Raw genomic sequence first — 23,528 nt, 5'->3', positions numbered from 1 at the left:
AAATTCTATTCCTTACTACTTCTGAGCCAGTGCCACTGAATGATCCTCTATTTGCTTTCTCCTTCCTTGCATGGGTGCAAATGAGCAGTAGAGTGAAAAGCTGAACTTAAACTCTACTGTATTTGCCCCTGGCTGGGGGCCATTGAAGGAAAAAGAAGTGGAATACTTGGCACCCCCTAGCGATTTAAACTTTTCTTCTCCTTTAAAGACAGCGAAGGCATCTATAGGACATGTGATGGCACAGGTCCGGGAAGCATTATGGATCTTGGATCCTATACTTGTGCAAAGTTGATCCAGTGACTGGTCTGACTGGGCATCTTGGGGGCAAATTTACTAAGTGGCGAAAATTCACCAGGGACGGCTTCGCAGGCAGGGCAACACTTCAACAGGCCAAAATTCGCTAAGACAGCGATAACATGCGAACATACGAAGTTGCGACCAGGGCAACGAACGCTGGCAAAGTTGCACTAGCGTTAATTCGCAAGCAGAGCTAAGTTGCGCTAGCGTTGGCTAATTAGCATGCGGCGGGAAGTTAAAGTTAAATGGGCGTATATGTTGCAGCAAAAACATTACATTACACAAGTCCAGGGAAGCTTAATAAAATAAAATAACGTTGTTTTATTGCCCTACACATGAGCCCAGTGTATAGTTTTGTGCCATATGTTAGGAAATGTAGGGGGGAAGCCAGTTACCCCAAAAAAATGTATGTTCTTTTGCAGCATATCACCCTGAAAAAAACAAAAGATGCCAACGTTTTTTGGGACTTATCAAATTTTCAACTAAATTTTGAGGAACTTCTATCTACTCTATTGCACTTCGCCTGGTCTGAGGTGGCAAAGGCAAGTCTGGCGCAAGAGTTAAAGTTCAGTAATATCCTCATCTTAGTGAATTTGTGCAGTTACGTCCATTCGCCAGAGAGCAACTTCATCTGGCGATTGAGTATGAATGAGCGCCAGCGTCAGTCTCTTTCGCTTCCGAAGTTACGCTTGTGCCCAATACAAAATCCGCGGAGTACCGAAATGACGTCACACTGGTGAATTTTTGCCAGTGTTAGCCACTTCGCCCTTTAGTAAATTTTAAATGTTTCAAATTGGAGAGACTTTAGATGGGGATTTCCGCCATTCTCTGGATCAGTTGGCAGTTAGGCAGGTTTCATTTACACAAAAAGGTTGAATTTAATGGACCTATGTTACCCCAAGGTGTGGCATGGGCCTTGGGGCTATGGCACACTGGGCATTTTGGGTGCCACTACTCGCAGCAGTGATCAGAATACCCATGAGCCCATGTGGGCTGCTTGACACTGACATTGCACCTAGTTAGCCCCTAAATCAGGAGATCAGTATAGGGATCCCTATAGCTTATCCCCTGTGAGTCTCAAACCCCTTCATCCTGGGTGGTGTTTCACACTTCCCCCATAGGACTAATCCATTATTTTAGACAAATCAATAACAAGTCTAGCCAAGATTCTGTGGCTTTTCCCAAGGTTTTTTGACTCGTCAGACATGTGGGTTAATCTTGACCCTCCTTATAAACAGTGCTGGAATGGTTGGCCCAGATAAAGATTATCCCAGGGCCAGAGTTGTGTGAATTACAATAAGAGTATAAGGTCTTATTTAACAACAAATGCAAAGTGCCTCCACTTTGTGTGCCAAGTTAACTTTGCCTTCTTTTTGGGATCGTTTTTGATTCCAGGTTTAGCCAACCGACGCAGGTTCCCTTGTCGTGCCCTGCTTGAGAATATGTGAGTAGTGCTCAAGTTAAAGAGACGTCCCTATGAAGCTTGTGATTCCTCTATTCATGCCCTTTAACTGAAAGAGGTGATATGGAACCTAATTCCATTGAATCCACGGAAACCATCTAATTGGTGGCACCCCAAAGCCCTCTGATAAAATTTGGTGTATTACCGTTAAGTATGTAGAATGGTTTGTGACTAGTAAGTGTAGGGTGCACCACCGTGAACCAACAGCATATTCTAGGAATACGAATGAATGAAAAGTATCTGTGGGGCAGGTGTTGGGTGTTTCCTACATATTTGTATGTGTGTGTTGTAGACAGACTTAAATGTCCGCAGATTCCTACACCAGGGAGAGAAACCACTTGAGGAAAAACAACTTCCAGTTGATTAAGATAAGGGGTCGCCATTTCTGGCAGATACTCAATACTCGAAAGTTTTAGCGACAAATGGTGGACTTTCATGTCCTTGTGGGACCCTTGGAAAAAGCCCCATTTATTTAAACATTCCTACCTACCAACACACACACCTCAAATCAAAATTAGACACAACTACCAGTAAGGCAACCAGTAAAACAAAACTATGTCTTGATATGAGGAACATCTCATACAACTACTTGTTACACCCACATACCCATCATTCTATTCTATCCATGGCGTCATAGAATATCTGAAGGCAGAAGACAGTTATAGGGAACATCTCATATAATATAAATGTTTAATGAATGACAAACACAGAGTGACAAACACATTGGGTTAAAACTTTCTAAATACACCTTTATTCATTTTCTTAAAGCAGCAAAGAACTTTAGTGTTCAGCTTTTTAGTTCTCACCCCATAAATCAAGGGGTATAGAAATGGAGGCAGCACAAAGGTCGTTAAGCAGAGAAAAACACTTAAAACAGCAGAGTTTTTGCGCCCGACTCTGTAGCGAATAAACACAAACAAGACTCCGATTAGGAATACAGAGAAATTGAGTATGTGGGTGACCAACGTGTGGACAGATCTCTTGCAGGTTTCACTAGTCAACCTAAGGCAAACCAAGGATATCTGCAGGTAGGAATAGGATATGAGCAGCATGCAGACAATTAAATAGGCTGAGAACATGACTGTCCCATAGATATAATTGATGGAATTATCCACACAGGACAAGTATACAAGAACCATGTTATCACAAAAAATGCCTCTGACTTGGGTCCCACATAAAGGGAGTCTAGCTACCAGTAATATAGCAATAAGGACTAAAACGAAGTTAATAATGTAGCAACTGGCAAGCAGATACAGAACTGTCTCCTTGGTCATCAGGGTGGGATATCTTAAGGGATGGCACACGGCTATGTATGTGTCGTATGCCATAATGGTGAAAATGCTGATTTCAGAAATTGGGAAGACTCCAATGCAGAACGCTTGGGTGAAACAGCCAACCCGTGAGACGCAGTTGGACCACTTTAGGAGATCAACCATCATTTTTGGCATAAAAACTGAGCTTCCAAAAATCCCATTGAGGACAAGACTACCAATAAGAATGTACATGGGTTAAATAAAGGGTACTTGCTGCCCGAAACATGTTGTGTGAAAGGCACAATAAAGATTGAATAGCAGTTATTCTGCTTTTTGCTGTTTTTCCTTGATTTGCTACCTTAATATATTGAAGTTAACTCTGTGGTTGCCTGTGACGGAGCACCAGTGCGAATCAGGAATATCCAACCAATGCTGGGTGCATGCGTGTTACCTTCGAATGTACATGGGTTCATGGAGGCTTTGTTCGGCCCAGATCACAAACAGAATGGTCAAACTGAAGAACAGAGTGAAGCTGTAGGTGAGAAAACAGAGAACACAATGCAGGAATCTGGAACCTTCTATCTCCACTATCCCAAGTAGGACAAAACTGTTGCTCGTGTTGCAAGCATTTTCCATAATTAGCCTGGATCAGCCGCCCTCAACCCTGAGAAATAAGATAGAGAAAGATGAGTAGTTTCTGATATTGGTGGCTTGGCATTATCATTCGAGGTATGGTGGTAGTGTCTACTACAAAACAATATATGAATGGTTCTATAACTCTGCAATATTATGACTTCCATGAATACTCTGAATCTCTGTCAAAATCAGTTTTACATGCTTTGTGAAATTTAATCCTAAAATGTCACCCATACTATAAACTATTTTTGACTCCCAGCAGTAAATGATACAGTGACTCCCAGCATTTCATGATACAGTGATTACCAGCAGGGCAGCCACCAGGGGGGGACAGGGGGGAGAGTTGTAGGGGGCCCGAGGTTAAGGGGGCCCCCCCATATTTCTGATAGCTGTTGACTTCGGGAAGGCATGGACGTTTAAAGGTGCCCTGGCCACCAATTTTCTTATAATGGGTGGGGGGCCTGGCCACCAATTTTTTTTTTCTCATGGGGGGTCCTAGCCACCAATATTTTTTAATGGGGGGGCCCTGGCCACAAATGTTTTTTTATGGGGGGTCCTGACCACCAATATCTTTTTATTTTTTATTAACATGTGGGAACCCAAGCCACCAATATTTTTTTGTTTTTTTACTGTGTGGTGGGGAGGGCAGACCTGTATGTGGGGATTGCGGTGGGCGCAGCCCCCGGGCCCAGGAAATTTTGTCGTCTGGGGCCCTGCTATTTCTGATAGCGGTCCTGATTACCAGCAGTAAATGATGCAGTGACTCCCAGCATTTCATGATACAGTGACTCCCAGCATTAAAGGGTACAGTGACTCCTAGCATTAAAGGGTACAGTGACTCCCAGCATTATAGGGTAAAGTGACTCCCAGCATTAAATGGTACAGTGACTCCCAGCATTAAATGGTACAGTAACTCGCAGCATTAAATGGTACAGTGACTCCCAGCATTAAATGGTACAGTAACTCGCAGCATTAAATGGTACAGTAACTCGCAGCATTAAATGGTACAGTAACTCGCAGCATTAAATGGTACAGTGACTCCCAGCATTAAAGGGTGAAGTGACTCCCAGCATTATAGGGTACAGTGACTCCCAGCATTAAATGGTACAGTGACTCCCAGCATTATAGGGTACAGTGACTCCCAGCATTAAAGGGTACGGTGACTCCCAGCATTAAATGGTACAGTGACTCCTAACATTAAAGGGTACAGTGACTCCCAGCATTAAAGGGTACAGTGACTCCCAGTATTAAAGGGTAAAGTGACTCCCAACATTAAAGGGTACAGTGACTGCCAGTATTAAAGGGTACATTTACTCCCAGTACTAAATGGTACTATTACTCTCAACATAAAATGGTACAGTGACTACCAGCATTCAGTGGCACAGTGACTCCCAACATTTAGTGGTACAGTGACTCTCAGCATTAAATTGTACTGTTACTTCCAAAATTCAGTGGTACTGTGACTCCCAACATTAAATTGTATGTTTATTACCGGCATCAAATGGGACAGTGATATTGTGACACCCAGCATTAAATGGTACAGTGACTCTCAGTATTAAATAGTACAGTGACTGTCAGTTTTAAACAGCACAATAACCCAAGCAATAAATGGTAGATTGAACCCCTCTTAATCTCTGTTTGAGGGTCAATTTTGAAGGCAAGATTACCATAGATAGTACAGTCATGCCTAATCATAGAGGCCATGACCATTAGGTGTTTTACATGCTCTGTGGAGGTATCGGTTTTCGGTTTTGTAATGATAGAAATGTATTTTCATAGGCCATGCCAACTTTTAGATACTAGATACTTGACAATGTTCATTGGTGGCTGAATGCAGAGGTGGGCCAAGTCAGCCACGGGCCCTAGACAACCGAGCAAACCAATGGTGGGCGCAGTGTGTGGTGAGAAGCAGAGGAGGAAAGAGAGCCCAGACTAGGGGTCGGCAGAAGGGGTACCTGTCAAGTGTTGCACCATCATTGCACCATAGTCAGGGTCCTCTTCTGCCTCGCTGAATGAAACATACAAACTGAAGAGGTAAAGGTAAGATGCACAAAAGGGGTGCAACAGACGTAAGCCTTAGGAAATGTCCCAAAGGAAAGATAAAAATGAGCCTCAGATCATGTGCCAGAGCAACTAAATGCAGCGTCAGTGAAAGTGGATGACCAGACCTCAGGTACAGTATGTGTCTTGGTGTTGAAAAAGAGGAGAAGAAAAAGGGAGTATCCAAAATAGCAGGCTAAAATAATGAGACATTAATATTAATCAGAACATTTAATTTTAGGATTTATCATGTGAAACTTCAGTGCAATATTTGAGAAGAAAAAACAGTTTTTTCTAATGTAGTTCCAGTTTTTCCATAGACTTCAATGGACTTTTCATGTGATTATTAATCACAGAGCCAGAATGGCATGATCTGGCTCTACTGGAAAATTCAATTAGGAGAGAAGCAGCAGTTGATTCAGACAACGTTCCTGACTGGCTTAATGAAAGGGATACAAGACAGTGGCAACAAAGATAAAGTTTAGGAATATAACTGGGTGGGGGAATGAAAAGGATTTGTTAGACATAGGCGGAGGGTGATTTTTCTCTTTGGGAAGGCTAAAGTTGGCCATACATGGGATGACTTAAAATAGTTGTTCACCTTTAAATTAATATTCAGTATCATTAATATTCTAAGATCAATTGCAATTAGTCTTCATTTTTTATTGTTTTTTAGTTCTTTAGAGTTTTGTTCAGCAGCTCCCCAATATGGTATTTCAGCAGCAATTGGGTTGTTAGTCTTATTTGCAGCAACCAGGCAGTGGCTTAAACAAGAGATGGGAATATGAGAAGTAGAGGGTCTAAATAGAAAGATATGTAATAAAAAGTAACAATCGCACTATAATCTGAACTTTACAAAGCAAAAGTTTTTAGATGCCAGGGTCAGTGACCCCCATTCAAAAGCTGGAAAGAGTAGGAAGAGGAAGACAAATCATTCAAAAAACTATTTAGAAATGTATAATGAAGACGAAATGCAACGTTGCTAGGAAAGGGACATTATATAACATACTATAAGTTTACCTAAAAGTGAACCAACCCCTTTAAAGGTAATATCAGATGTAGCTGATAAAATAAACACCCCCGCCTCCTGTGGCTCTTTAAAAACCTTCACAACTGCGCATTGGTCAACATGTTTTTTGTTGTCTTTTTGATTTAGAATTATGTTACACCTCCATGTCTGTCACTCTCATCTCATTCTCTTCTTTCATATATTTTTCTTCAGTTTGTTCCCTTATAACCTGCCTTTTTCAGATTTTTTCCCCTTCAGCCCCCTGTTAACCCTTTTAGCTAAATATGTTTCCCAGTCACACAGTGTCACAAGGGCTACCCCTGAGCAGACACACAAAATGAACAAGGAAAAATGTGCAAACAGCCCCTCAACCAAAATTCCCTTTTTCAGTGAAAGTGTTACTTTAGGATTGGGACACGGGTGACTGAGACACAATTGATATTGGGGGTAAATTTACTAAGTGGCAAAAATTCACCAGCGACGGCTTCACACCCATTGCTACACTTCGCCAGGCAAAAATTTGCTCAGCCAACGCTAATTTACTAAAATGCAAAGTTGCGTCCAGGGTTCCAAATATTGGGAAAGTTTCGCTAGCGTTACTGCGACAATCTAAGCGAGGTTGCGCTAGCGTTGGATAATTTGCATGCGGCGTGCAGTTAAAGTACAATGGGCGTATATGTTGCAGCAAATACATTACACTACACAAGGCCAGGGAATCTTAATAAAATTATATAAAGTTGTTGCCCTACTCATGAGCCCACTGTATAGTTTATGTGCCGTATGTTAGTAAATGTATAGGTGGCACTTGGTTAAAGACTGGGCAAACAATGCCTGCAAGGGCAACGTATACACTACAGCAGTGGATACGGAATATATTATTGCTGCTTGGAAAACGTCACTCAGGTGGTGTTTCTGGAGACGGTATTATTATTGATATTTAGACAGAATATGAAAAAGATCACACAGCTAGATGGCAGTTGTTTGAAGAACAGATGCAGATGAGAGATCAGCAGCAGGACAGCTGCCCACAGCAGCTACATACAGAGCACTGCAGTAGAAGGTAGATTACTAGCCAGCAAAGCTACCTAACCTAAAATGTCCCTCAAATCCCTGCAGACTTCTGTCCCTCCAATACAGAGCAGTATCAAGTAGATTACTAGCCAGCAAAGTTACTATCATCTGTCCCTCAAATCAGTGAAATCACTAACAGCTCTCTCCCTACACTAGCTATTCCAAGCACACACAGGCAGAATGAAAAAACGCTGCAGGGCTTCAGTTTATATATGGAAGGGGAGTGATCCAGGGGGTGTGGGGGTGGTCCAGGAGGGAGAGCTTCCTGATTGGCTGCCATGTATCTGCTGGTCTGGGGTGAGAGGGCAAAAATAAGCGCCAGCTAAGGCGAACCCAAATTGGCGAACGTCGCGCGACGTTCGCGAACATTCGCCGAACGCGAATAGTCGATGTTCTCGCAAATTAGTTCGCGGGCGAACAGTCCGCGACATCCCTACCTAGGAGTATAATTTCAGCTAGTGAAGCAGTTTGAAGTTGACCTCAGTCCTCAAAACCTATAAAGTACCTGTCATTGAGTGGGGATGAAAGATGCTGCAAATATTCAGAAATATTCAGAGCTAGTGAGTAGATTGCACACAGTTTTAAGATCTTTCTTATCTATCTGCCTTCTCTCCTGCTGCTCCTTCAGATCCTAATGTCTCCACAGTCCCGCCCCCTCCTTTGTGCTGATCTTTGTGTCTATTTTACAGCCTGATATGAGGGGTGAGTTCTGATTGGAGAAGCTTCGAGGGGAAAGCTCCAATCAGAGAGCAGATAATTTTCTACAGCATCAGAGTTTTGCAGGCACGGCAGGAGTTTTCGCGTGTTTAACCAGCGGCATTCAGTAAGGGAGATTTTTTTCTCTCTTTTCTTTGAGGTGTCAGGCAGGTTCTCCCCAAGCCTTAATGAAAATCCGCCTATGGGCCTGTTAGAAGATTCAGAAATAAGCCTTACAGGGTGACACAGGGTGACACATTAATAAATTACTCAATAAACTAATACTACAGAGAGGAGACAAATATAAGATCAAAACCATGGTGTATGGTGGAAATAAAGACAAGAGGCTTAGATATAGTATCTCACAGGGCATTTCAATTTGCGAAACGGCGCCAGCGTCTCGTTTTTGACGCTGGAGCCCGTTTTTTTGATGCTGGCGTCAGTTTTTTTCCGAATTTTTGCCAGCGAATTTTCACGGGCGTTTCGAATTTATTTGCTGGGGTCGAATTGCACAAATTCGCTGCAAATTCGCGCCTGGCGAATAAATTCGCCCATCACTACCGGTGGGCCACAACCCTCATTAAACTGGTATAGCTGGTGTGTCTGTATGGCTGAACTGTAGGCGTATTAGAGCAGAGATACAGAAAGAAACACCAAATAATGTTGAGTAGGAAATAGACGAGAAAGGCATAACCTTGGGCAACGTGCCATTGTGGCTGAATAAAAGGGGTGTAAGAGACAGAGATCAGCCTAAAGAAATTTGCCAGGTGCCTAAACAAGTGGTGCCATGCACAAATAATATGCCATGACAACTCCCTGAGACAAATAAATAGATAATAAATATTATTAATCTGTAGCCAGTGTGGAATTACTGCTCAGCCAATCAGATCATGGGACTTAAGGGGAAGTAAATCGAGGCAAAAAAGATAAGCTCTTAGTGCAGACAGTATCTACAGTTGTGCCCTAAAAGATAATAAAAGGCACTAAGTTGACCCAGGTGCAGTAACCCATAGCAACCAAATCCGTAGCAGAGAATGTGAGAACATTGTACCAGTGAGATGTGGTTCCAGCAGGTATAAATACTAACCAGCGGCACAAAGGAAAACTAAGCAGAATTCTTCTGCCAAATGTTTACACCTGTCACACACTATCTCCTTATGTAGTAAGTACTGTGTGTAGTAAGAATTGTGTGTAGTAAGTACTGTGTGTAGTAAATACTGTGAGGCAGGTTCGAAGGGAAAATTTGAATTTGAATTCAAATTTTCGAATTTTTTGGTAAAAAAAAAAACAACTAGAATATTCAAGATTTATTATACACCGACCTATAAATAACTTGCATCAGAGAATTCGCCACCTCAAACCTGTCGAGGTCATGTAGAAGTCAATGGCAGAGGCCCCCTGAGCTATTTGAAGATGTTATAGACTTCATGATGTGAGGTTTTTTTTGGAGGGTTTGGCTGAATTATTCAAGCAATTCAAGTTTTTTCTCCTAGATTCGAACCTTGCAATTCAATTTGAGCATCGCAACTGGAATTCGTTCATTTGAGTTTTTAACGTTCAAGATTTTTCTTGGATACTATTCAAGTTGTGAGTTCATTCAAGGAAAAGCTCACTTAACTCTAAAACTCAACCTTTGATAAATATGCCCCTATGTGTAGTAAGTACTGTGTGTAGTAAAAACAGTGTGTAGTAAGTTCTATGCTTAGTATGTCCTGTGTGTAGTAAAAATGGTTTGTATTAAGTACTGTATGTAGTAAGTACTGTGTGAAGTAAGTACTGTGTGTAGTAAGTACTGTGTGTAGTAAGTACTGTGTGTAGTAAAAACTGTGTGTAGTAAGTACTGTGTGTAGTAAGTACTATGTGTTGTAAGTACTGTGTATAGTAAGTACTATGTATGGTAAGTAGTGTTTCTTTCCTTGACATAGGCTGCTAAAAGTCACGGTTGCTATCAAGTCAAAGGTACTGGAAGTGAAACATCAGCCCTTAGCTTTATTTGTACTCTCCAAACCCAATCACTTACTGGCACACTCAGTACTTTGTGGCTTATTCATGAATTCATATTTAATTTGGAAATTATATTTTGAGCAGAGGGCATTGGGGTTTCTGTGAGGCAAAAGAGAAGACAGAGGCCCAGAGGTAGAATGATTGGCTTGGGCTCTTATAGAAACAGTTCCCCCATCTAAATTTGCTTAGTGGCCCAGACTTTGCACCCCCCAAAATATTCCTTTATTAGGCTGATTGAGCTTTCCCCCAATTAGATCACCAATAGCTAACATGGAAATATCAGTGGGGATTGTACCCAACATCTGATGATAACCACAATGAAGGGGCAGAGCAAATAAACGGCAACTCCTCACTGTAATAGTTGGAAAGATCTGACACATTGATTATTGTTTTCTTTGATTGTCTCACTTGTCCCACCATAATTCATTTCAGTGTGATGTTCCATATAATTGGGTTATATATTCTCTTGCACAGACTCAATATAAACAAATGTATGTATGAAATTGTATAAATTTGTTGACAATTAGATCTTTTCACCAGTGCCTTAATTCTCCCCTTCCTCTTATGTTTCAAAGGATTAATATCAATACCTGCAAACTGGCCAGACCCTAAGAACTAGAAAAATTATGGTAACAGTCACCCTGCTATAGTTCCAGGGGTACCCAGGGTACAAATAAGTACTCACCCCAAATCTCCCCCTAACTGGCCTTCAGACTGGGCCCCTTAGCTCATAACAAGGTTACAGTTATATAGAAACATTGGGGTGTCACCCTGCTATAGTTCCAGGGGTACCCAGGGTACAAATAAGCACTCACCCCAAATTTCTCCCTAACTGACCTTCAGACTGGGCCCCCTTAGCTCATAACAAGGTTACAGATATATAGAAACATTGGGGTAACAGTCACCCTGCTATAGTTCCAGGGGTACCCAGGGTACAAATAATCACTCACCCCAAATCTCCCCTTAACTGACCTTCAGACTGGGCCCCAATAGCTCATAACAAGGTTACAGATATATAGAAACATTGGGGTAACAGTCACCCTGCTATAGTTCCAGGGGTACCCAGGGCACAAATAAGCACTCACCCCAAATCTCTTCCTAAATAGCCTTCAGGCTGGGCTCCGTTAGCTCATATATCCACCAGCTGAAGGGTTTGTGATTGGGCAGTACCTTAGTCAAAAGTTACAGTAGATCAAAGGTATAATAGGGCCCCCATGCAAACTAGGCTAATTCCCATTTATTACAATGATAACAGACAATATTACATGAAATAACTATATGAAATAATATGAAATGGTGATGTAGAGCCACTTGATGAGAATGAAGGCAACAGCTACATTTTTATTTTTTTATCAATACATGTTTTATTCATACAAGAATCAGATTGTAGAACTTTGGCAAGTGTTTCATGGGTTTATTCCAAATGTTTTCTGGAAGAGGTGAAGAAGCTTTACATTTAGAGCCTTTGTCCTTATTCCATATATAATAGGGTTGAGAAGAGGTGGGAAGACTAATATGGTTACAGAGAGCAGTACATGAATTACAGTGGGCAGGTTGACATTTCCTAGCCTGTATCGAATGAAAATGAAGAAGACTCCAATCAGGAAAATAGAAAAATTGATTAAATGGGTCACCAACGTGTGAATGGCTTTCTGACAAGCCTCCTTGGAAATCTTTAGACAAACCATAAAGATGCGAAGGTAGGAATAAGCGATCATTAGTAGGGTGAGCACCAGGAATAGAGTGGTGGATACTGTTCCATAGAGAGTATTGACAGAAGCATCCACACAGGACAGGATCACCAGAGACATATTGTCACAAAATATATTTTTGATACGAGTTCCACAGAATGGAAGCCTTGCTGAGAGAAGGACAGCAGTTAGGACTAAGGTGAATGTGAAGATAAAAGCTCCTCCAATGAACTTTAGGGCCTTTTCATTGCTCATTAAGTAGACATAATGTAATGGGTGGCACACAGCCAAGTATCTGTCATAAGCCATTACTGTGAGGGAAGATACCTCAAAGGTGGTGTAAGTTATGACACAGAGGACCTGGAGGAGACAGCCAGTGCGTGAAATCTTAGTGGTGGAAGAAAGAAGGTCAATGATCAGTTTTGGGAAAAATGATGAGCTTCCAAACATCCCGTTTAAGATGACGGTGCCAATGAGAATGTACATGGGCTGGCGAAAGCTTTCTTCTGTGAGGATCACAAAAACTATCATGGAGCTCACGAGGATTATAAAGGTGTAGGTTAAAATGCACAGAATACTATACATGTGTTGGAGTCCTTCCATCTCCACGAGACCAAGGAGGAGGAAACTAGTGCTGCCATTGGACACATTTTCCATTTTTGTTACTTGTGCAGATTATCCAGGGTCCTGATTAATTAAAATAATTAAAATAAATTACTATAAGGAGATAAAACTAAAGCTACATTTATCAGAATAAACAACCATAAGGAGTATACAAGACATTAGAGCACAGGAACTGAATTTACATTGACATTTACTTAAATGACACAATTTGGGTATTTCTTAACAAATGCTTATTATTGGTTTACGTGGGGCGCTCATAATGAATGTTATGATCAAACTCAGGAATATTTGTTGCATTGTTTTTGGTGCAATGTTGACCAAAAAATGTAGGACAACAATGACCTCTATTGATTCGGTCACCGGCCAACCCAAAAGTGATTACATTTTATGACTTGCAATGACAGTTGGACCTCAGATTGATGGTTTAAGACTAACTTCAACCCTACGGCATGGTTACTAAAGTTTAGCGGGTTTTGCCCTCTGTGATCTTACATAGTGAAATATTCCACAATTATATGACACTGAAATGAAAAATCAGGAGGCAGGACAGGCTAGTGTTTAGTTGTTCTGTTATAGAGAAACTAGGTTTAAAGGTTCCAGCTCCAGTTGCAGGAACAAAGAACATGGAGCCAAATCGGCACTGGAATTAGCATTGTTGAGATTATTTAGCATTTTAATGGGCTGCTAGTCCTGAAGGGTTGGGATATTGCTTATGCGGCAATATTGCTTTACATATACAGCACCCAGCTCTTTAACCCTTCATATAAAAATTTGCAGGGATTTTATAATCAAGCAACTATTGAATAAACTGAGGTGGAGCAACATATTTTCAGTCCCCTTTGAATTAAAGGTATGGATATAAACGAGCAATGAAGGCATTTAGGACTCAATAGCTATAACAAGACATATTATACTATATAACATTAAGAACCATGAAAACAACAGCCTGATATTACTCATTTGAAAGGGAAAGAAATCAAATTTTCTGGAAAGTCCTGATACCCACAGTATAGTACTTGCCATTCTCAGGAGATCCCAAGAGAAAAACAGGAGGCTACAGGCTTATTAACCTGACGCTACAGGTACAGTATATAACTACAAACCCTGGTAGACTTCCAACCAGTTGTATTTCCTCAGCGTAGAGATGCCTCTGCCAGTTCTCAGTCTGTAGGGGCTGAACTTGTCTGTGTCACTGTGTTTCGCATAGTGAAAGAAATACACAATTAAAATCAAAGTTCATACTGCACCTGCTTTGTCCTTCTCCATTAAAACTGCTAAATAAGACGACTGCCTTTTATATATGTATCTATATATATTTATATATATATATAAAACACTCAGACTAAGACATAATAATCCCAGGGAGATTCCACTGCCATAAAATCCCAAAGTGGGTTCATTATCATTTCTGCTGAAACAGGAGGGCCAAACATAAATTAAGCACATGAGAATATCTTTAGTGAAGTAGTTGACTCTAACCTGTCGAGCTACTTTTTAAGTGTGGATTAATAATTATGTACATGAATTAAGTGCTTAATAATATTTTTTTTATGCCATAATGCCAGGGCTGTAAAACTTGGTCTCCATATCTACAGCAGCTGACTCCAACTGCCTAAATGTCGTGTTTGGTATCCCGAAACTCAAAACAGACGCAAAGGTTTCAGTCATGGCTCCAGCTTACAACTGTAACAGCCACCTTTCAATTCTGGAGGAGCTCTGCTTGATGCCACCAGGTCTTAAAGCGAGAGAACCAAGGAGAGAGTTCTGGGCAGACAAGGGAACCATAATATGTGACTGGAGGGCGGTTTTAGACGGTGTAAGCATAGTCATAGAACAGGTCAAAACCAATCAGTACAGAGTCTGGGTCCAGAAGATTAGTCAGTAACAGGCAAAGGTTGGTTCAGGCGATGGTCAAGGACCATCCGTCAAGGAACAGAGAAAACTTCTAGACTAGAAGCGCACCCAGGAACTATCTATAGTAGACCTACCTTGGGTGATGGGAAGACATATGGAAGGACGAGACACCTTTAAATATTGAAATTTTCACTCCAAGCTAGATTACATCACGTGTGAACTAACGCATCTGATCCTACTCGGAAGACAGCTGCAGGGGTCTCCACCAACTCACAAGTATCCTTGCACTACTAGTGCTAAATGTGGATATTGACTTTGTGCAAGGTATATAAACCCTTCCAATATTATGTAGGATACTGTGAGGTGCATTACAGTGATTGGGGATCTTTCTGTAATTGGTATCTTCATACCTTAATTCTACTAGAAAATAATTGAAACATGAAATGAACCCAATAGTCTAAGTTTTGTTTCCAATAAGGATTAATGATATCTTAGCTGGGATAATTTTAAAAATATGAATTATTTGGATAAAATAGTCTATGGGAGATGGCCATTCTGTAATTCAGAACTTTCTGGATAATGGGTTTCTAGATAATGGATCTCATACATGTTTAATTAAGTGGTGCTTTGATGCCCAGTACTTTCTGTAGGGCTCCAATCACCCCCTAGTTATATCACCTTTTCTTCTCTTTGAAGCACAACATAAAGTCTATAAAATAGCTCTAAGGAGCAAATTCACTAAGATTCGTATTTGCGCCAGCGTCCGATTCGCCGCACTTCACCAGGCGAATTTTCGCCAGCACTACGCAAATTCACTAAAATCCGAAGTTGCGCTCAGGGGAAATGAAAGGTTGCGTATTTGCACTAATTAATTAATTCACCAGGCAAAGCAAAGTTACGCTAGCGATGGTTAATTTGCATACGGCACCAGATTGAATTTACAAAGGAAGTATATGTAGCAGCACTACACAAGCCTGGGAAACCTTCAAAACATCAAATAAAATTTTTATTTTGCCCTAAACATGTTCCCACTGTATAGTTAAGGTGCCATGAGTTAGGAAATGTAGGGGGGAAGGAGGGTAGCCCCAAAAAAAATTTCGATCTTTTTCAGCCTATCACCCATAAAAAAAGAAAAAACGCCAGCGTCCCTATCTACTCTATTGAACTTCGCCTGGTCTGAGGTGGCAAAGGAAGTCTAGCGTAAAAGGTAGCGTTCAGAATAATGCGGGCGTCAGTGAATTTGCGTAGTTACGTCCATTGCGCAAATTCGCCAGGTGTAAGGGTGCGAAGTAACACTAGCGAATTTACGCCATTTACGCCAGTCTGTAACTGGACACAATAACAATGAGTGGACTGTGTGACACAGACTTGCTGTTTGTACTTACTGTATATTCTGATAGAAAGATCTTTATGATGCTTGAGCTGACCCCAACGGACATAGTCACTTTTGACTGGGTGCCCAAAAACTTTTCTTGTGGGGTTAACCAGAGACTTATAGTAATGTCTGTGCTACCTAATTTCATTTCCACAGTTTCATTATACCACTCATTGCTTAGACTTCAGTTACTAAGGCTGTATTCAGTAGGCAATAAACTGCACAAAAGAACTGTGCATAATGTGAACATGTAAATTGACCGCACCATGAGTGGACATCCCAATCAGAATGTGCAAAAACCATTATCGCCCTGCTGTTTTTATTATTATTTAGTGTCTTCTTTTGTGCTTTGTGCAGCCACTAATACCTTTACATTAGGAGCAGGGCAGACAAAATGAGGTGGGAAACTCTTGAAACTCCTGTTGATTTTGTTCTTGCACCTTATTATTCCATGAGTTCTCCCTCTTATATTCCATTAAACAGAGACTACTGAGCTTATTGAGTGATCAGGTTAATGTTGGTAGTGGCCAGTTTAACTCTAGTAAAGTGGCATATGGTGTTGATGTTGAAATTAAGTGCATCTAAATAGGAAATCAGTGCCAATGTAATGTCATTTCTGCAATTGCACCTTCATCCAAACATGCCATTTTCTCTGTTAGATCCTGCAGTGCATCTTTCAAGAGATTCCTATCAAGTGCAGGATCCATATTTATTGGTATAACGCATCCTATTTATAAAGCAAGGTGTGTTGGCAATGAAATAATTCCATCAAAATATCTGACTCTAGTAACAGTAAGAAAACAACTCCTTACTGAATTATAAAAAAGGCCCCAGTATGCAGTTTTAGTAGTTAAGATGGCAACAGATCCTATATCCAGATTCTGAAGCTTCCTGCGTGGATTCCGACCCTGGTGATACGTCAAAGGCCAGAGGTTTGGACCAAAGGGAGCCTCAGGGGAAAAGATAAGAAGGTTTACACCATGTGGTACATGGAGCAGAAACCTGGGTGCAGTCTGTGGAGCTAATCAAGAATTGAGGCTCACATTACTGGAGTGAATGGACTTCTTTGAAGTGGACATTGGAGCTGCATTCCTGCTTTCATGTGCCTGTTTTTGCTGAGGGTGTCTGTGTAAGAGACATACCTGGTGGTCTAGTGGGGGGACGGCAGGGACGCCTGCCGCCCCCTCGGCGGGGACACCGGCCGCGTCGTGCGAGTTCAGTTAGGCCTTGTGCGTCTGATCTGTTCTGTATCTAGCCTGTTTGATTACCCGTTTCTGACCCAGCCTGTTCCTGACTATTCTGCATTCTGTATCCTGACCCCTGCCTGCCTACGACAACGCTTCCTGCTTAACCCCTTGATTGACAACCTGGTTTGACCCTTGCCTGCCTGACGATTCTGATATCTGCCTGCCTCGACCCAGCCTGTCTGACGATTCTCTTGCCTGCTCCATTTGTACCATGACCTTCGGCCCAAAAGACTCTGCTAACAGTCGTGCCCCTTCGCCAGCCAGAACATCTCGCCTTGTACCCCTCGTTAAGTCCAGGTGGCACCCAAGTAAGCTGAGGGCTCCTCCCGATGCCCAACGGTGGTCACACTACTGGTGAAGCCGAGCCGAGACCAGGGTGCTTGGCATTTGTTCTGGTATCGGGTGCCGGCCGTGACAGTCTGGTACTGTTAGTAGCCTTTTGGGTGCATGTTCATAGTGCCAAGCATTCCTACAGTAGGTATAATAAAGTTGCAGACATATATATAACAGCTTTTTTTAATGAACCTGTTGCATTTTAATTTAGGTGAGTGGTTAAGGAGCTGAGTTAGGTGAAATGGGGGTCCATATTAGACATAGTAGCTTGACATTGCAGCAGCTTCAAGGTTGGCAAGAAGGAAAACGTATCTCAAACAAGATAGAATGAAGGAAGGAATAATAGGCTTTGCATGTGCTTGGGAGAGTGAAGATGCAAGATTTGCGTGGGAAATACGGTTTTGTTTGGACAGGAGGGATGGACAGTTAGGGGCAGATTTTTCAAGGGTCGAAGTAAAAATTTGAAATAAAAAATTTTGAATTTCGAGCTATTTTTGTGTACGTCGACTAGACCAAAATTCAATTCGAATTGAAAAAAAATTCGATAAAAACTTCAATTTATTAAATACATTTAAGTTGCTCAAAAAAACTCCCATTACTTTGAAATTCAACTCTGGCTGCAGGCTAAGCATCCAGCCTCTGCCTTTAAATGTATGCCGATAGACTGCATTGCGGATTTAACCAGGGGAGGTGACATTGATCGTATGTTGCCACAAAGAGAGGTGTTTTGGACATACAAACTAAATTGTGTGGCCCCGAGGGGCTTGAATAGCTCATTAACTTTAAATTGTTTCTTATGAATAACTTGTCCTGAAAAATCGATACATATATATACTAACTCTACTAAATGTGTTTATGTAAAAACCTAAGAATATATTTTCATTCAGTATATAACCACTGTATAAGGTACATGTAGCACAGACACTGCTGTGAATGTAGTTGCGAAGTCAATTCATCAGGACTGACTAGTTTTGACCCAGATGTGTTAGCTATTATGTGACGACAACTATACAGAAAGTCAGAATTGACACATATAGCTTTTTTCAGCCTTTCGACAGCAAAATTTGATACAAGTATAACATATAGGGTTGCCAACAGTCAGACGAATGTAACATATTGTAGTTCGACAAAATGTAACATATCTAAAGATTGACTGATTTTAACAGCTGAATTGTTGTTTTTTAGCTCGGTTTTAACGACATAGCACTGCCTTACTTTATGGCTTTATTTGCACTCAGTATGTGAACTTTTTGCATCTTAATAATATATATGATGGATACAATGTGCACTTGGTCACGTTAAATGTTTTAACACTAGTCAATTTAATATCTTTTAACACTGATATTGCAATTTTGGTACTGAACAATATGTTTTTTTATTCATTTTTTATGGATGATTGATGTCACTTCCTGTTGAAGGATCTGTGGGATTATGGGTATATAAACACGTGTGAGATTAAACATGGTTGCCTTGAGAAAGGTCCCTGAGTGGACCGAAACGTCACGTCGGCTTTACATGTATTTTTAATACACTTTGATTTTTTCACCAAAGAACTCGGTGTTGCTGGTCATTTCTGCTTCATTATATATATATATATATATATATATATATATATATATATATATATATATATATATATAGATATATATATAGATATATATATGTATATATATATATATAGTGAATAAAGTACCCCCTCATGTAAAATATAAGGATATTATACCGAGGAGTTTCGTGACCATATAAAAGTACGAGGCCGAAGGCCGAGTGTTTTTATACAGGTCAGGGAACTCCGAGGTAACTTCTAATATCCTCATATTTTGCAACTGGGGGTACTTTATTTATTATAATACACACGTTTTAGTGAGTCATGTGACAGAAATGACATCAGAACTCACCATTTATAACTGATGACATCAGAACTCACCGTTTATAACTGATGACATCAGAACTCACCGTTTATAAGGATATAATTTACAAGATATTTATGGTTTTTGTGTATTAAAATACATATATAATATATGTATATATTATAATGAATCTATACACAACTCTCCTTCAGCCGGGATTCCATTTCCCACAATGCCCTACACAGTTCTTTTGCATTTTAATGGAGCCCCTGAGCCTGGGGAGCTGGGGAAAAGCTTAATTAAGGATGTTTCTAAATAATAGAACTAAAGACTTACTATGAATATGGCTAGAAATTCCATATTTGATATACTGTACTGAGCTTTCTGCACTAGCTTTATATTGTAAATGACTAAATGACTAAATACAAAGGTTAACCAGTCCAGGGCAACAGTGCATTGTATTTGCATGCTTATCAAACTCAATTATTTGGCATTTCTTGTCCTTTAGAAAGCAAAGTAGATTTACTGCCAGCAGTCCAACTTTCTACATACACAGACCTCTTGCAATGACTTTTATTAAATAAGTCAGTTCATTTTAGTTTATGTTTTAGTTTCAGACAACAGACAAAGGCTCTCTGTGGGTTTACTTGTATTTGAGCCACAGAAAGTCACAGAGGGGCAACCTGTTGGCTATAAATTGGTTTAAAGGGTTGGAAAGGTTGGAAAAAAAATGCACAGTGGGAGACGATTTAGAAACCTATATTTAATATACTGGGATGTTTCTTATTTGTGCTCACTAGGGTGGTTTGATTGGTTACACTCTTACACTCTTAACTCCCTCCCACTGTGATACCCCTCTGCACCAGAGCATGCACTGCAGTCAGCATACGGGCAAAGATTGTGCCTTTCCCATACATTTTACTTGCTGCCACTACTAGAGAGGGGCCCACCACGTCAGCTGCAGCTTTTATATAAGCCTCTATACCATAAGCGCTTGACATAAGCCATCTGACCCCATGTTTCCTTGTGAGCTTCTCTACCCCAGCAGTGACTTGGCTTGAGTTGCTGCCAGTAGCTACCGCCTGTGCTAATGTTTTAGCAGGGGTCACATTGGCTGCAGCAGCAGAAGTAGAGGCAGTGGGGCTTATTGACATGGGCTCTGACTGGTGTTTCCTTGCAGAGCTACAGCTGGGGGTTTTCAGGTCCTTTTGCTTTAGCCTGAGGTATTTTTTTACTTTCCTTTATTCCCTCCCATTATTTTACAAAACAAACCACAAAAAGAAAGCTTTATGCTATTGATCAATGAAAAAGTAAATTTTAAGTTGAGAATCTCTGGCAGGGAGAAGGTTCATGTGAGCAGGGGCCTGGGAGCTGCACTGCTGCTGCTGGAAAAGATTTTATACTTTTAAATCCTTCTCCCTTTAGCTTTCTCTCCCCACAAAACTGAGTGCAAAAAAATCTGAACACAAAGTAAACAATTTGTGCTGAAACGGCAGAAAAATGACACTCAGATGTAGGAGAGTTGTAGGGGATCTAAAAGTGAGTTTGTAGCCCAGGGGAAGTGAAGGGAACTGGGCTAGCAATCACTCACCTTCTGAGTCAAACAAAAAATCGATTTTTTTAGTAAAGAAAATCAACTCAAAACGTCCCAAATTTCACCCACCAAGTGAAAACAAAAAATCCTGTCTTAAACAGGGATTTCTATGCTTAATTCAGCATAGCTTTCTCCTAGTGTATGTGTTGATTTGTCATTAGATGAAGTTCCCCACAGGACTATTTGTATGCGTTAACTTCATTTTGGGCCTCTAAATGCCACATACTTTTGGTAAACCTATGAACAATGGGCATCAAACTGTTCAGTGGACCCCTGGCAATTATATTCACTGTGCTTTTTCTTTGTACTTAATACAGTGTGGGATATTCAGAAAAAATTTCAAGGGATTTTTCAGATTTGTAAGACATTTTTATAAAAACCGCTACATTCAGACAAGCTTTGATGTTTGGTACTTAGGACTAGAGAGACATATTTACCCCTTTTGGAATCAGCAGCATATGTACTATATGGTTTTCTGGGGTAAACTTACTGTTTCAGGATTTTTTGGCCTTGGAATCCAAAGTTTTCTGCCTTAGTGCTTTCAAAATTCGGTGCCAGGAGTTTTTGCTGTACAGAAGTCCTAAATCTCCCTAAAACTATACATATCTATTATTGGCATGTTTGAGAGACACGATGCTTTCCAAATCAGTTGGATTTTTATGCATAAAATGAAATATTTTTCTGGTATAAATTCATATATTATGAAAAATAGGAATTTTCCATTTTTGTTTTGGTATTTAACGCTAAACATCTTTTTGCAGAGGTGGAACTATATGAACTACTAAAAAAAACCAATGTACAGTTTCCCAAGGTTTCCACTCAGATCATGCCCCTAAAGTGAGAGAGTACAAATTTTTTTCACAAATGTCTGGAATTTTGTGCAACCAAAATGTCAAATTCTGCTGGCACTTAAAGGGTTAATAGCATTAGGGCATGGTGCTCCATATTACAGAGGAGCCCATTGGCTGAAAACATCATGTACCAGCCATTTCAAACAAGAGATCCCACATCTGTGTATAAACTGGGTGTGAAATTATTGCTTTTTATTTGACAATATATGACAACTTCATTGTTCAGTGAGCAGATAAGATATTGAATTTGTGCAGGCGATGAAAGATTTTTACCCTTAATGCTTTAGTCCTTATTCCATATATAAGAGGGTTGAGGAGAGGAGGGAAAACTATAAAAGTTACAGAGAGAATAATTTGGGCAAAAAGAGGGAGATTATTGTTCCCCAGTCTGAACCGTACGAAAATAAACAGCCCCCCAACCAAGAAGATAGAAAAACCAAGTAAGTGGGTGACCACAGTGTGAATGGCTTTCTCACAGGCTTCCTTGGAAATCTTCAGACAGACCATAAAGATGTTCAGGTAGGAATAAGCAATGATCGATAGGGTGAAAACCAAGAAAGTAACAGTAGATAAGATTCCATACAGACTATTTACAGAAGAATCTCCACAGGACAGGACAATAAGGGACAGGTTTTCACAAAAAATATTTTTGATTTGTGTCCCACAATAAGTAAGTCTCGCAGATAAAATCACAGTAACTAAGACAGAGAAGAATGAGAAGGCAAAGAAACCCAGGATGAGCTTGACAGCTTTTGTGTTGGTCATTTTGGTGGCATATCGCAAGGGGTCACACACAGCCAAATATCTGTCATAGGCCATGATTGTAAAAGAAGATATCTCAAAAATGGCATATGTTATTATAGCAAGAAGTTGAAGAAAGCAGCCAGTGTGTGAGATCTGATGGGATGAAGTCAACAAGTCAATGATCAGCTTGGGAAAGAAAGAGCTGCTTCCCAACATTCCATTGAAGGTGAGATTACATATGAATATGTACATGGGCTCATGGAGGCTTTCTTCTGTCAGAACCACAAGCACAATCTCCAAGCTCAACACCATTATACATATGTAAATAATCAGGGAGAGAATGCAGTAGAGATATCTCAGTTCTTCCATCTCCACAATTCCAAGAAGAACAAAGTTCCTGCTAACAGAAGATCCATTTTCCATTCCTTTTCTGCTCCTACCAGATCTCCACAGCCCTGTTTAAAAATAAAGAACTGATGACATTCAGAATTACATGAAAAACATCATCATTTTCATTCTAACCGGAAGACCAAAAAATTCATAAGATTATTGTGTTCTTGGCACCCAGAAAATAACATGCTGTAAATATGGTTCATAACATACCTCCTGCAAAGCTGCTTAAGAATGAGTAGTGTATTATTTATATAGTCTGCTGGAGACACATTAACACCTCTGAGGCCCTTTCTGTACAATCCCAGTGGAGGTTCAATGTGCATCAACAAATTAATCATTTGAAATCTTCTATTTTTAAAAATCCACAAGAGGACTTGTGACGTTATGGGTCTTTTGACTGATCAAAACACAACGCACACTGATTATTAAAAGGGAACTCCACACAAACTTAACTTTAGCTTTAATAAACATAATTTCAAGCAACTTTGCAATATACATCAATTA

The 23,528-nt window shown here is 40.4% G+C and overlaps 3 protein-coding genes across 3 annotated transcripts; all 3 read right to left on the bottom strand.

Annotated features, from left to right (window-relative positions):
• Window positions 1–2,487: 2,487 nt before the first annotated feature.
• Window positions 2,488–3,648, bottom strand: LOC108705418 (olfactory receptor 6B2-like). The gene is made up of 2 exons (XM_041581332.1): window positions 3,472–3,648; window positions 2,488–3,258 (listed from the first exon to the last, which is right to left on the bottom strand). The coding sequence occupies exons 1-2, from the start codon at window positions 3,646–3,648 to the stop codon at window positions 2,488–2,490; spliced, it is 948 nt and encodes a 315-aa protein (XP_041437266.1).
• An 8,226-nt stretch (window positions 3,649–11,874) lies between these two features.
• LOC108706226 (olfactory receptor 52E8) lies at window positions 11,875–12,816 on the bottom strand. Its single transcript, XM_018242819.2, has one exon. It carries the CDS (start codon window positions 12,814–12,816, stop codon window positions 11,875–11,877), a length of 942 nt encoding a protein of 313 aa, XP_018098308.2.
• A 9,293-nt stretch (window positions 12,817–22,109) lies between these two features.
• LOC121399769 (olfactory receptor 52B6-like) lies at window positions 22,110–23,060 on the bottom strand. The gene has a single exon (XM_041581331.1). The coding sequence runs from the start codon at window positions 23,052–23,054 to the stop codon at window positions 22,110–22,112; it is 945 nt and encodes a 314-aa protein (XP_041437265.1). The 5' UTR covers window positions 23,055–23,060.
• Window positions 23,061–23,528: the final 468 nt, after the last annotated feature.

This window comes from Xenopus laevis, chromosome 2L (assembly GCF_017654675.1).
Source record: "Xenopus laevis strain J_2021 chromosome 2L, Xenopus_laevis_v10.1, whole genome shotgun sequence".
Lineage (NCBI taxonomy): Eukaryota > Metazoa > Chordata > Amphibia > Anura > Pipidae > Xenopus > Xenopus laevis.
The sequence above is the reverse complement of the archived record's forward strand: the minus strand, read 5'-3'. Positions and strand labels throughout refer to the sequence as shown.

Coding starts and splice junctions, on each gene's coding strand:
- LOC108706226 (XM_018242819.2), bottom strand. CDS start 12,816: ATGGAAAATGTGTCCAATGGCAGCACTAGTTTCCTCCTCCTTGGTCTC.
- LOC121399769 (XM_041581331.1), bottom strand. CDS start 23,054: ATGGAAAATGGATCTTCTGTTAGCAGGAACTTTGTTCTTCTTGGAATT.
- LOC108705418 (XM_041581332.1), bottom strand. CDS start 3,648: ATGGAAAATGCTTGCAACACGAGCAACAGTTTTGTCCTACTTGGGATA. Junction 3,259..3,471: donor GCCTCCATGAACCCATGTAC/ATTCGAAGGTAA, acceptor TAACCCATGTAC/ATTCTTATTGGTAGTCTTGT.